This window comes from Hyperolius riggenbachi, chromosome 3 (genome assembly GCF_040937935.1).
Source record: "Hyperolius riggenbachi isolate aHypRig1 chromosome 3, aHypRig1.pri, whole genome shotgun sequence".
Classification (NCBI taxonomy): Eukaryota; Metazoa; Chordata; class Amphibia; order Anura; family Hyperoliidae; genus Hyperolius; species Hyperolius riggenbachi.
Genome location: NC_090648.1, coordinates 487443751 through 487458188, shown reverse-complemented (window position 1 = coordinate 487458188; position 14438 = coordinate 487443751). Strand labels below are relative to the sequence as shown.

Sequence of the window (14438 nt, the reverse complement as noted above, 5' to 3'; positions counted from 1 at the left end):
CATAATGCAAACAGGGAAGAAAACTACAGAAGAAAAATAGAAGAGAATATTTAGAAAATACAGTAGATGTGGATTAAGATTCTTGTTTGTGTCTTTAACAACTTGCTGACCACATAACTCCAATAGGTGTGAACGTGGCAGCAGACCCAGGACCGCTCCACGCCCATTGGCATGAAGTCCTGGGGCGTGGTTTTGCAGGAGATTGTGCGCGCCGGTGCAGCGATTGCTGCTAGGAGACTGTTAGACTTGCGAAACCGCCATCTATTTACTCTGTACAGAGCTGCAATCTATGGCAGGGCTGTACTGGGGACACGGCTGTCCCCCTGGGCGGCAGAGAAGTGATCCGCTGTCATAGGCTGAATTGACAATTGATTGCGCTGATTTTTCCCGTAGCCCTGCTCTCAGCGCGGGAGTTTCAGTTGCTGGCCGCAGAGGATCGTGGGAGCTGCGCGCCGGACGGTGGCCAGGACAGGAGGTCTTCAGCAAGTGAGTAAGTGTTTTTTTTTTTTTTTAATTTATTAACAGGTGCATTTTCTGGGCAAGTCTGCCACATGATTGAAGTGTTTTCTGGTCAAGTCTGCCACACATGATTGAGGTGTTTTCTGATCAAGTCTGCCACACATGATTGAGGTGTTTTCTGATCAAGTCAGCCACACATGATTGAAGTGTTTTCTGATCAAGTCTGCCACATATGATTGAGGTGTTTTCTGATCAAGTCTGCCACCCATGATTGAGGTGTTTTCTGATCAAGTCTGCCACACATGATTGAGGTGTTTTCTGATCAAGTCTGCCACACATGATTGAGGTGTTTTCTGATCAAGTCTGCCACACATGATTGAGGTGTTTTCTGATCAAGTCTGCCACACATGATTGAAGTGTTTTCTGATCAAGTCTGCCACACATGATTGAGGTGTTTTCTGATCAAGTCTGCCACACATGATTGAAGTGTTTTCTGATCAAGTCTGCCACACATGATTGAATTTTTTTTCTGATCAAGTCTGCCACATATGATTGAAGTGTTTTCTGGTTAAATCTGCCAGATGATTGAAGTGTTTTCTGATCAAGTCTGCCGACGTGATTGAACGTATTTTCTTGTCAAATCTGCCGACATGGTTGAACGTATTTTCTGGTCAAATCTGCCGACGTGATTGAACGTATTTTCTTGTCAAATCTGCCGACATGGTTGAACGTATTTTCTGGGCTAATCTGCTTACATTACGTGTATTTTCTTGAGAAAACCTGCACAATTATGTGAATTTTCTGGGTAAAGGGTCACCAAAACTTGGGCCCTCTGTCTTTGCGTTACACTTTTAAAGGGAACCCGAGGTGAGAATAATATTGAGGCTGCCATATTTATCTCCTTTTAAGCAATACCAGTTGCCTGGCTGCCGTGCTGGTCCTCTGCCTCTAATTCTTTCAACCATAGACCCTGAACAAGCATGCAGCAGGTCAGGGGTTTCTGACAATATTGTCAGAACTGACAAGATTAGCTGCATGCCTATTTCTGGTGTAATTCAGGTCACTACTGCAACCAAATAGATCAGCAGGGCTGCCAGGCAACTAGTATTGTTTAAAAGGAAATAAATATGGCAGCCTCCATATCACTCTCACCTCGAGTTCACTTTAAATTACAGTTAGCTCCGCCCTCATTTGGTCATGACCATGCCCATTTCTTGGTTATAGCTACACCCATTTTTTGCTGCGATCGGCAACCCCGGAAGTTGGTCCAGCACCTGCATAGCACCCCCCCACCCAAAAAAAATCCTGGAGCCGCCACTGTATCTTGGTAAATGGAGGAGGGAATAAAACAGTAAGGCATTCATGCAGAGGAACAAGTACAACGTTCTGGAATGGCCATCTCAGTCCCCAGACCTGAATATAATTGAAAATCTGTGGTAAGAGTTGAAGAGGAGCTGTTAGGTATAAGGTCTCAGAGAAAAAAAACACATATATCAGTAGCTAAATATTGGCTGTACTTACATTACATATGCATTTCACTGTCCACGTTTGGATTTCACAGAATTTTTATATAGTATTTGCAGAGAATGATGCTCCTGACAGCTCATGGCAGGTTCCATGTTTGACTGTCTTGTATGAAGCTAATTGTGATGTAATATCCTCCCGTACCCTGCTTCCTGATTGATGATTCTTTAGCCCTCCCAAGTTCCAGCCCTCAGACACTCCCACCAGTCTCTGGTCTAACGGGGCACATTGTCTGTCACAATCATTTGCAGCAGAGTTAGAGAAGCTTCAGTTCCTGTTTCTTTCAGACATCCACTGTGAACCGAATCTCGGATGATTCGACTCACAAAAAAGATCTAGATCAAAGATCTGAATCGTTCATGATCCGGACAACACTACTGTGCAGTGAATATTAATTAGCCATGTGGCTAGGAACAATAGTGGACTCCAGTATACTCTAATGCAACATGTGCACTGTGAACAGCACATTGATTTTTCAGTGCTGTGAGTTGGGCTGCAAGATACAAGCTGCTGTAACATGAGCCTGTAACGTCCCACTGTGAAAGCAGCCTTAGGACTGAATAGGGAAATGAAGGGGAGGACCAAGGGAGTGCAGTAGGTAGAAGAAGCAGCCCCAGCATGCTCTGCAGTATCTGTTATGCGCCCTGCGGCCTCCTTAGGAGCTTGGGAATAAAGAGGATTGCTTTTCAGCCACCAACAAAGTAAGAGAGCTTTTTAACTTCAGTATTGCCTTTTTGGCTTCCTTCTAAACTGTTTAACACAGGAGAATAGAGGTTTAAATTAGCTTTTGTAGCCTAACAGTTACTCTTTAAAGAGAGCTGTCCATGCTCGGAAGCCAACAAACCTGAATGAACTAGAGATGTTTTGTAAAATGGAATGGTCCAAAATACCTTCAACCAGAATCCAGATTCTCATTGGAACCTACAGGAAGCGTTTAGAGGCGGTAATTTCTGCAAAAGGAGGATCTACTAAATATTGATTTCATTTCCTTTTTGTGGTGCCCAAATTTATGCACTTGCCTAATTTTGTTTAAACAATTATTGTGCACTTTCTGTAAATCCAATAAACTTCATTTCACTTCTCAAATATCTCTGTGTGTGTCTCCTATATGAAATATTTAACTGACATTTTTTATCGTAGCAACCAACGATTTATACAGGAAAATCATGATGATTAACAAGGTTGCCCAAACTTTCACATTCCACTGTATAAACTGACACCATGCTTGGAAAAACTCCAAAACCCCAGACTGTGATCAGAGAAACATTGAGGATGAGATTCACTTCCTGCTGCACTGCCCCAAATACATTGCAAACAGGGACACTCACCACTTGTCAAAGAGTGAAAGAATGTATCCACTGTGTGAATTGATGTGGACTACATCGCAGCATGCCACAGACTGAGAGTAGGAAACCACAGTGAAATTGCTGCACACTAAGTCATAGCATGCCACAGGCTGAAAGAAAGTATCCACAGTGACAATTGCTGCACATTTTATCACAGCATACCACAGACTGGGAGGAGGTATCCACAGTGACAATTGCTGCACACTAAGTCATAGCATGCCACTGACTGAAAGAAGGTATCCACAGCGACAATTGCTGCACACTATGTCACTGCATGCCACAGACTGGGAGTAGGAATCCACAGTGGTGAAAACTGCACACTACGTCACAGCATGTTGCAGACAGAAAGAAGGAATCCACAATGCCAGTTGTTGCACTACGTCAAAGCAGGAGGTATCCTCAGTGACAATTGCTGCATACTATGTCACAGCCAGGGCCGGCTCGCCCATGAGGCGGGGTGAAACTTTTGCCTCAGGCGGCACTTCTGGGGGGGGGGGGGAGGCGCCTGCCCGTCCCTGGGTGTGGGGGGCCACCCGAATTGGAGGGGATAGCGGGCAGGAAGGGGGTATTGGGCCTAGCGGCGGGGAGGGGGGTCGGACCCCCCCCTCCCTCACCTGGGTCCCCCGTCCTCCGCTCCCCTCCAGCTTTAAAAAGTTAAGTTGCCGCCGCTATTGTAAGAGGCACGGGCAGGGATCACTCACCTCTTCCGCATTCCAGCGTGCGCTCCACTGACGTCACTTCCTGCTACGCCGCCCACTGTATTGTAAGTGGACGGCGCTACAGGAAGTGACGTCAGTGAAGCGCACGTTGGAACACGGAAAAGGTGAGTGATCCCCGCCCGTGCCTCTTACAATAACTGCAGCAACTTAACTTTTTAAAGCTGGAGGGTAGCGGAGCCGCTAGACCCAATACCCCCTTCCTGCCTGCTATCCCCTCCAGTTCGGGCGGCCCCCCACACCCACGGGTGGGTGGGGGGGGGGGGGGGGGGCGGCGATTTCTTTTAAGTTTACCTCAGGCAGCAAAAAGTCTAGGGCCGGGCCTGGTCACAGCATGCCACATACTGAGAGGAGGAGTCCACAGTGACAATTGCTGCACACTACATTACAGTATGCCACAGGCTGAGAGTAGGAATTCACAGTGACGATTGCTGCACACTACATTACAGCATGCCACAGACTGAGAGGAGGAGCCCACAGTGACAATCGTTGCATGCTACGTCACAGCATGCCGCACACTAAGATATCCACAGTGAAAATGGCTGTATACTACATCACAGCATGCTACAGACTGAGAGGATAAATCCACAGTGATAATTGCTGTATACTCTGTATACTACATCACAGCATGCTACAGACTGAGAGGATGAATCCACAGTGATAATTGCTGTATACTCTGCATACTACATCACAGCATGCTACAGACTGCGGTATCCACAGTGACAATCGCTGCACACTACATCACAGCATGTTCAGGGCCGGATTTGTACTTCTTACCGCCCAAGGCCGACTATTACCAGCCGCCCCAACCGAAACCGTATCCTACCACCTCTCTCCACACACACCAATCCAAACATTTTTGGGCCGATGGTGTCCACTATTGGGGCTAGTGCCGAGGTCTCCATGGCAACGTGAAGTGAATCCTTCATGTCACACCGGGGAACTGGTCAATCAAGCGATCTACAGGTGATGGGCGTGGTGGGAGCCTTCCACCACACACACATAGTCAAAAGTGGCTCACAATTGGACATTGGGTGGGGTCAGCAACACGTAAAAGTGAGTCCTGTACCCACTGCTGTCTCCAGGGTAACAGCGCTGGCCAATCAATAATTAAGAAATGGGTACTGTGAGAGGCTGCCTTCTGTATTCTGTACTATTTGCTGGTGCTGCCCCTGGTCCTTTCATCCCCCACACCAAGTGTGTGAGACCCGGCGTTCTGTAACTGCCTGGAGCTGCTGCTATGTCATTGGACAAGGTCTGGCTTTTTGCTAGTCACACACTGTTCACAAACGTTTGGTTAACGGACTGCAGCTGCCTGTAGCACAGCACAGGCAGATGCCAGCTGGTACTAATAGTGCAGTTATCCTGACCACTTTCATTTGTTTGGACACTTGCAAATAATGCCCTGCAAATAATGCCCACTGTCTGCAGGCCGCCCCTTGTTTATCTGGTGCCCTAGGCCATGGCCTATGTGGCCTTGCCAGAAATCCGGCCATGAGCATGTTACAGACAAAGAGGAGGTAGTAGAGCATGCTAATGCATTTCACCATACTGCATTATGCTCAACTTATCATGCATAATGGCCCATACTCACGGGCAACTTTTTGGCCTGTCGCCAGCACACGTGAGCGTGTGCGCGACAGGCCGGCGACAGCTCGTCGCCAGGTCCCTCCGCATACACACGGCGGAGGGACCTGGCAACTGATGCGGCGGAAGCTGTCGCTGTTGCGCCTCCCCCCGCCGGAAGCCCAATGTGTTACTTATCTTGTTGCTGTCGCTAGTCCGCGTACTCACGCGGACTAGCGACAGTTGCGGCGGAGTTGCGGCGGCGACTGTCGCCAGGCGATTGAGCGGTTCAATCGCCCGGCGACATCAGCGACGAGCAACAGTTCGGGGTGCGCGCCCGTGCAATGCTGTATACTCACGGGCGACATTTGTAGCCCGTGAGTATGGGCCATAAGACTTTACCACAGTTTAGTGGATATACCCCTATGCATTTTGGTCAAGCCAATGAACTTAGTTTTGTAGTTTAAAGGAAATAAAAACAAATGCCACAAAGAGGAAGCATTCTCTATCAGAGAGGAAGCATGCAAAGAGTCACAGAAATGTCATAGAAAGGGAGAGAGTTAAAAATACTGCAGCAGCAGAGAGAATGCAAAGCATCTGATGGAGAGAGTGCAAAGCATCAGATGGAGAGAGTGCAAAGCATCAGAGGAAGAGAGAGAGAGAGGGCAGGACACAGGAGACCAAGGTTTGAATCTTGGCTCTTCCTGTTTAGTCAACCAGCAACTATTTCTGTGAGGAGACCTTGGGCAAGACTCCTTAACACTTCTGCTGCCTATGCAGCACGTGATGGTGGCTGCAGCTCTGGCGCTTTGAGTCTGCCAAGTGAAAAGTGCAATATAAATGTTCTGTGTCTTGTCTTGTCTATCAGAGGGAAAGAGAGAGAGGGAGAGTGCAAAGCATCAGAGGGAAAGAGGGAGAGGGAGAGTGCTAAGCATAAAAGGGAAAGAGACAATGCAAAGCATCAGAGGGAAAGAGAGAGAGAGAGTAAGAGAGAGAGAGAGAGTTTTCTCCTAGGTGATATTTTCACAACTATAGGAGGGGTGTGATTTATAGGTTAGAACTTTTTTATGTTCGTCAGCCAGTTTTTTATTTATTCTTTCCAAATCCTTTAATTCAAAGTCTCTCAAGTATGCCATTAATTCAAGACTCTGTTTAGTTTTCAACCTATTCCAGCCTTCCATAAATTCACTGTTTTCAGTATGTCTATGTGGAGTAACAAGATTTCTTAAACCACGCACAGTTATTTTCTCTCTTAGATATCATTTAAAATGTGTAATAAACTTTTAAATGATAAGAGGCAGTATCGAAAATTAAAACAGAACCCTACTAGTAGATTCTTGGATGAATTTGAGGCTTTGTTGAAATCTGCACGTGACAGGGAAATCCTGGATAAAGGAGATTTTGAGTGCATTTGCATTAAACATCCCACTATACCTGTATTTTACGCTCTTCCAAAGGTCCATAAGAACCAGTCTTGCCCACCTGGGAGACCTATTGTGTCAGGGAATAACAGCCTTACTGAGAATGCTAGCAAATACATAGATTTCTTTTTAAGACCTTCTGTTGAAAGTCTTCCTTCTTATTTAAGAGATACCATGGCCCTGTTGAACAAACTACATGATGTTAAAATCACAGAAAGCACTTGGTTAGCAAGTTTGGACGTGGAGTCTTTGTACAATAATATCCAACATAATCTAGGTATTGATGCTATTGACTATTTCCTGAAATCACGCAGTATCCATGTACGGGAGCATTCCTTGTTTTTAATGGAACTACTTAGATTCATACTGACACAAAACTATTTTCTCTTCCAAAACCAATACTATTTACAGGAGAGGGGTTGTGCTATGGGGACGGCATGTGCCCCCTCATATGCCAACCTCTTCCTAGGTTGGTGGGAGGATGTGATGGTGTTCAGTGAGGATTTGGCGCTGTACACCACACATGTGCTTTTCTGGGGCCGTTTCATAGATGATATCTTCATCTTGTGGGACGGCCCCAGGGAGCTATTTGAGGAATTTATAGGCAAGCTGAATAACAACAAGATTGGGATGTTTTTCACACACGAAATTAACCTTAAATCAATTGACTTCCTGGACGTGCATATTGAAAAAAATGATAAAGGAGGCTTGGATACCAGCATATTTCGTAAGCCAACAGCTACGAACTCCCTCTTGGCATGGGATAGTTATCAACCAGACCCCCTAAAATGTGGTATTCCGAAAGGTCAATTCCTTAGGGCTAGACGAAATTGTTCTGATTCCACTGTATTTGATAAAGAATGTAAAAACTTACATAAGAGATTTCGTGACAGGGGTTACCCTGTTAAAGTCCTGGAGAACGCAGAGTCTAAGGCGAGATCCACTGATAGAACAGATCTCTTGCACCCCAAAGAGAAGCAGGACTCAAAAATGGGTACAACAAGAATCATTAGTACTTACTCCAGGGAGTCATCCTCTGTTAAAAAGATCATTAGCACACATTGGCCTATTTTACAACTGGATCCAGATCTGAAAAAAATGATCTCTCTAAACCCACAGTTTACTTATAGGAGGGGGCGAAATTTAGGGGATCCCCTGGTGCACTCCTTCCTACCAGAAAAAAGAGGTCCTAAATGTATTAATCAACATAAGAAAAGGACCTGGCTAGATCAAGACCTAAATGGCATGCACAGGTGTGGCAAGTGTAAAGCGTGCCCTTTTGTATCCAGATGTCGTGACTTTACGGCTCCCACGAATGGGAGAGTATTTAACCTCCTTGATTTCTTCAATTGTGACACAGGTGTTATATATGCAATTCAATGTTCATGCCCTCTTATATACATTGGTGAAACAACTAGATCGGTCAAAACAAGGATCTTGGAACATCTGGGCGACATAAAACATAAAAGGAACACATCTGTGGCTCGGCATTTTGTTGAGAAACACAATGGGGAATCTAATTCTTTTAAATTCTGGGTGATACTGGAGTGGCATCTGGGCCCTCGTGGGGGTAACCTAGATCGAATATTGAGACAATTGGAATCCAAATGGATCTACAGGTTGGGCACTCTGAGTCCAGGGGGTTTAAATGAGGGGTTTACTTTCTCCCCCTTTCTATAATACTTTTACTTCATGTAGTTTTGCTCATATCCATTAACCATTATCCCTCTCCCGCAATGATTTGCCACTCTTAATGATTGACATCCTCTCCTTTGTTCTAGCTATTGATAAATATACATAAGATATGTGTGGTACCTCTTTTATAAACATAGTTTTTCTACCCATTAATATGTAGGCAAATTGTTTTTCTTTCCCAATCTCATGCGTACATACATATTTGTAGTACGTGAGTTTATGGGACAAAGGTAATGCGGATATGCGTACTATTGTCCTTAAGCAATACAACACATGCGTTCATTTATACGCATGTACCCTTACATATCCGCATAACGGGGATGACGTATGCATCTTACGTATTTTTGGACGCATATGGGTACTGAATCCCGCCTCTGCCGCCACCTGATTGGCCAAGCCTTTGAACTGGCCAAGGACGGCCACTGACCAATCAGAAAGCAGTATTCACGGAGAATTAGCGTTCTCCTGGCAAGTAAATGTTTATGCGGACTTGAGGGGTATAATATGAATAGATCCTACATGCATATGTTTACTACAAGATGGGTATGAATTTTCAAGTCCCTAATTCTTTGGTTAAGGCATGTATTTTAACCACTTCCGGATACCGGGTGGTTTGGCTGATCTGTGCTGCGGGGGCTCTTCAGCCCGCAGCACAGATCAGAAATCAGGCAGGGCGATCAGACCTCCCCCCTTTTTTCCCCACTAGGGGGATGTCCTGCTGGGGGGGGTCTGATCGCCGCCGCGCTGCTGTGCCTAGCGGGGGGGGGGGCTCCTCAAAGCCCCCCTCCGCAGCACTAGTCCTCCCTCTGCCTCCTTCCCTCCCTCTCCCGTCCCCTGTGTGCGGCGCAGGACGGAAAGCCGTCCTGCGCCGGATAGGATAGGCTTTAGCCTATCAGATGCCGGCGATCCCCGGCCAATCAGAGGCCGGGGATCGCCGATCTCCTCTACGGCGCTGCTGCTGCGCAGCGCCGTATATATGTAAACACCGGGGAAGATCTTCCCCGCGTGTTTACATTTACCCTGCGAGCTGCGATCGGCGGCTCGCAGGGTGTTCACGGAGACACCCTCCGTGAACTGACATGGAACGGCCGCTCATACGAGCGGCCGTTTCCATGGAAACCACTTCAGGATTCAGGGGCGTAGTTAAGCGTACGCAGAATCCTGAAGTGGTTAATGCATGGGATTTATATTAAAAACAGTCATTGGTGGAGTTGGTGATGGACAAAGACTCTAACCAATGACATTACGGATTGGAGGGGGTGGTGCCCCTTGAATGAACCCGGGGGAGTGGTTGGATGTCCCCACCCCCCTGGGAGAGTATAAAAGAAGTCAAGCTCTGCCATTATCGTTTGGCTGCTATCATGTTATGAGCTTATATGCTATGTCTCTAAACTTGTTATTTTAAAATGTAAACTTTGCACCTTATCACTTTGGCACTTATCTTTAGCACTTTATCCCTTGAAAAAGCTCCGCTAATGGAGTGAAACATGTCGGGTTATTTGGTGGGGGGGTGTAATTTTTATGTTTAACTAAGTGATGCTAGAGGACCTAGGAGAGGATAATCTCTCCCCCATCCATTTATTATAGACCGCATAGGCCCAGCATCATGTTTGCAAGATTTTTTGAGCAACCAGACAGCCAATAACTTCTGCTTTTTAAATATCTTATTAAAAGTTAAGTTTTAGTGATTCAGTAAACAGGATTTTTTGTAGTATATGTAGGTTTTTTTTGTGTTGCCCACTGACACTGCATTACACAGCCCTATCTGTTGCAGCTGGACCTTGGTAATTGCTATTACTGTGCCAGCCAGGCCCTGCCAGTGCCTAACTATCTATACTGGGACACCTACCTATGCCTACCTAACTACTGGGGCACCTACTTGCCTATACAGGGACACCTACCTATGCCTACCTACCTACCTATACTAGGGCACCTACCTATGCCTACCTACCTATACTGGGTCTCCTGCCTATGTCTAGCTAACTACTGGGGCACCTACCTATGCCTATCTACCTATACTGGGACACCTACCTATGCCTACCTATACTGGGACTTCAACCTTTGCCTACCTACCTATACTGGGACTCCTACCTATGCCTAGCTAACTACTGGGGCACCTACCTATGCCTATCTACCTATACTGGAACACCTACCTATGCCTACCTAACTACTGGGGCACCTACTAACCTATACAGGGACACCTACCTATGCCTACCTACCTACCTATTCTAGGGCACCTACCTATGCCTACCTACCTATACTAGGGCACCTACCTATGCCTACCTACCTATACTGGGTCTTCTACCTATGCCTAGCTAACTACTGGGGCACCTACCTATGCCTATCTACCTATACTGGGACACCTACCTATGCCTACCTACCTATACTGGGACTCCTACCTATGCCTAACTATCTATACTGGGACTCCTACCTATGCCTAACTAACTACTGGGGCACCTACCTATGCCTATCTACCTATACTGGGACACCTACCTATGCCTACCTACCTATATTGGGACACCTACCTATGCCTACCTACCTATACTGGGACTCCTACCTATACCTAGCTAACTACTGGGGCACCTACCTATGCCTATCTACCTATACTAGGACACCTACCTATGCCTACCTACCTATACTGGGGCACCTACCTATGCCTAGCTAACTACTGGGACACCTACCTATGCCTACCTACATACAAGAAGATAATAAGGTCATTGCTTCATTCTGGACAGACCAAATTCGATCAGCTGGACAGTCACTGTTGTTCTGTCATTCAGCTACCTCAGCCCGACCATATGCGCTTGAAAACCGCCACGGCCTGCACTCTCGCCATGGTGCGCACCAGTCCAGCACGGCCGTCACTACGCCAACAGATGTTTGCAGTGCATTACACAGTGAGTTTGGTGTGTCAGTGTGAAGCAGTACTCTAATTACACTCCCTGATTGATGTTTACACATGCAAGATGTTTGAAAGCACTTTAGGCCTGCAATTTAGCATTCAATTTGATGTCTGCCCTTAAAACGCTGCTTTGCGTCAAATCCAGATTTTTCCCCGGGACTTTTGGCGTCTATCCCACTCATCCATTCCCCCCTCCAGGTGTTAGTCAGACCCCTTGAAACATCTTTTCCATCACTTTTGTGGCCAGCATTAGTGTTTCTAGTTTTCAAAGTTTGCCTCCCCATTGAAGTCTACCTTTCGCAGAAGTTCGCGAACCCGGTTTGCGAACCAAAAATCAGAGGTTCGGGCCATCTCTTGTGCACAGGAATAAAAACAGAAACAGAATTACTAAATGTTAGAAGTCACCCTAGTGAAACATTGATGTACATTCGCTGTATAACATCCTGCCATTGTGTTGGGTGACTGACCTGGGCATATCACTTACCTTTGCCGAGCAGCAGACACAAACCAACCCTGGCACACATCTCCATCATGGCTTCAGCTGAGCCCCTCAGTCCTCTCCCCATCCCTGTGTGCTGCAGTGGGTTGTCACTGTTCAGCTTTCTTAGAAGGAACTGCGTGTGGTCAGCAGCAAGTTACAAGTTAAATTTTGCCATCTACCTTGTTCACACCCCAGTAAGAAAAGGGAAGCTATACGTCATAACAAGAACTCAAAATGCCTGCAAAACTTTGTGTTATGATGATTCAGCTTTCAGCGAATGTACGTGGGGCTGTCAGTGCTTGTAGGTAGTTCTTAGAACGATATTGGCATAGTCAGTGGTGACTGGTGAGAATTACACTCTGACTGCACTATGACATACCCTTGTCCAGAACTGTAGTAATGGAAGATCTGGGCAATCCAGTTCATAGAAAAGTCCAAAAAGTTTTTATTTGAGCCAGCAGCAGGTACAGCACAAAATGGCTAACATGTTTCATGTTAATCATAGCCCAACATATAAAACATCCACCACGGTGGATATACTGTATACCCTAGCTCCCTCTTTGGGAGCCATGTCCCTCTGTCCCGCTTTCCTCCTCATTTGTCCCTCATTTGTCCCTCTTTCAGGACTTTGTCCCTCTTTCTATGTAAATATATATATTTCTCTACTAAAAATGTGTTTGTTTGACTCTATAATAGCAATATATCAGTTTAAAGGGTGGGAAACAGTGGTGCTCACCGACCATTTTGACGCATTCCGCCTCGGACACACTAAGCCGTGAATAGATTTTCAACCACGAAAATCTACTTCGGCTTCGCGTGAATGCGGACAGAAATCCGCATTCACGCTCGTGAAACCCGGTGCTGAAGTCGTGGTTTGCGGAAATGCGTCAAACTATGCGGAAGTGACACATTGCAGGCCAATCAGAGTGCCCCAGCCAGGCCCTAGCAACCAATCACAGGAGGGGAGCTATGCCCTCCCCTCCTGAATATAAAGCGCCGGCCATGATGGAAAAGCTCTGTCCTTGCTAGACTGTGATGCTGAGAGGATTATCTCCAGGCCATTGTTGTTTGAGCAAGTGCATTTATTGTGTTAAAAACAAAGCGTTTTTTTTTGCTAACACTGCTCTTATACTGTACACAGTTAGCTAGTCAGTGAGTGATTGCTGTAGTTAGTTGTAGTCAGTGTAGTGTAGTGGGAGTGTGGGAGTCTAGTGATTATTTAACTGTGTGTAGTGCAGGCAGGTTCAGTGCTGCAGTGTAGTGGGAGTGGGGATTATCTGTGTGTAGTGCAGGCAGGCAGGCAGGTTAGTGCAGCTGCAGTGTTCACTTGCATATTCCAGTGACAGTTATACCCTTGTACTATTTGCAGGCAGCCAGTCACACCGCCGGCGCCGCCACTCTCTGCCAGCGCTGTTCATTCATTCTGTCTGACCTTGTGCCGTGCCCAGTGCCCACTGCTCGCTCGCTGGCATATGAGCATCTCATTACACAGTGTGACATCCTTGTGTGCCCACTGCATCCTTCAGTGACCTAGTTGTATATCCAGTGCCCACTGCTGTGCCCACTGCATCCTTCAGTGACCTTGTACTGTGCCCACTGCATCCTTCAGTGACCTTGTACTGTGCCCACTGCATCCTTCAGTGACCTAGTTGTATATCCAGTGCCCACTGCTGTGCCCACTGCATCCTTCAGTGACCTTGTACTGTGACCACTGCATCCTTCATTGACCTTGTACTGTGCCCACTGCATCCTTCAGTGACCTAGTTGTATATTCAGTGCCCACTGCTGTGCCCACTGCATCCTTCAGTGACCTTGTACTGTGACCACTGCATCCTTCAGTGACCTTGTACTGTGCCCACTGCATCCTTCAGTGACCTAGTTGTATATCCAGTGCCCGGGTCACCGGGTGCATTTAATTTTTTGGCCAGCACTATGACGCTGTGCTGCTACTACTACCACCAGTATGTTGCCATGGTCCTTCTGTGCTGCTGCTGAACTGAACGCCCGCTTTGTCCTCCTCCTCCTCCTGACTCAGTCGCTACCACGGTACCACCAATGCACTCTGTCTGCGTTATCACGGCCCGGGTCACCGGGTGCATTTAATTTTTTGGCCAGCACTATGACGCTGTGCTGCTACTACTACCACCAGTATGTTGCCATGGTCCTTCTGTGCTGCTGAATTGACCGCCGGCATTGTCCTCCTCCTCCTGACTCACTCGCTTCCACCAATGTACTCTGTCTGCGTTCACACTGCCCGGGTCACCGGGTGCATTTAATTTTTTGGCTAGCACTATGACGCTGTGCTGCCACTACTACTACCAGTATGTT

At 46.7% G+C, this 14438-nt stretch overlaps 1 protein-coding gene across 3 annotated transcripts in view; it reads right to left on the bottom strand.

The window, feature by feature from the left end:
- Positions 1–12267, bottom strand: part of LOC137564364 (hepatitis A virus cellular receptor 1 homolog) — a 57125-nt gene extending 44858 nt beyond the window's left edge. For all 3 annotated transcript variants that reach the window (XM_068278148.1, XM_068278150.1, XM_068278151.1), the window contains exon 1: positions 12114–12267. In XM_068278148.1, the coding sequence (XP_068134249.1) occupies positions 12114–12195 (82 nt within the window). In that variant the 5' untranslated portion in view covers positions 12196–12267. The remainder of the gene's footprint in view (positions 1–12113) is intronic.
- Positions 12268–14438: the final 2171 nt, after the last annotated feature.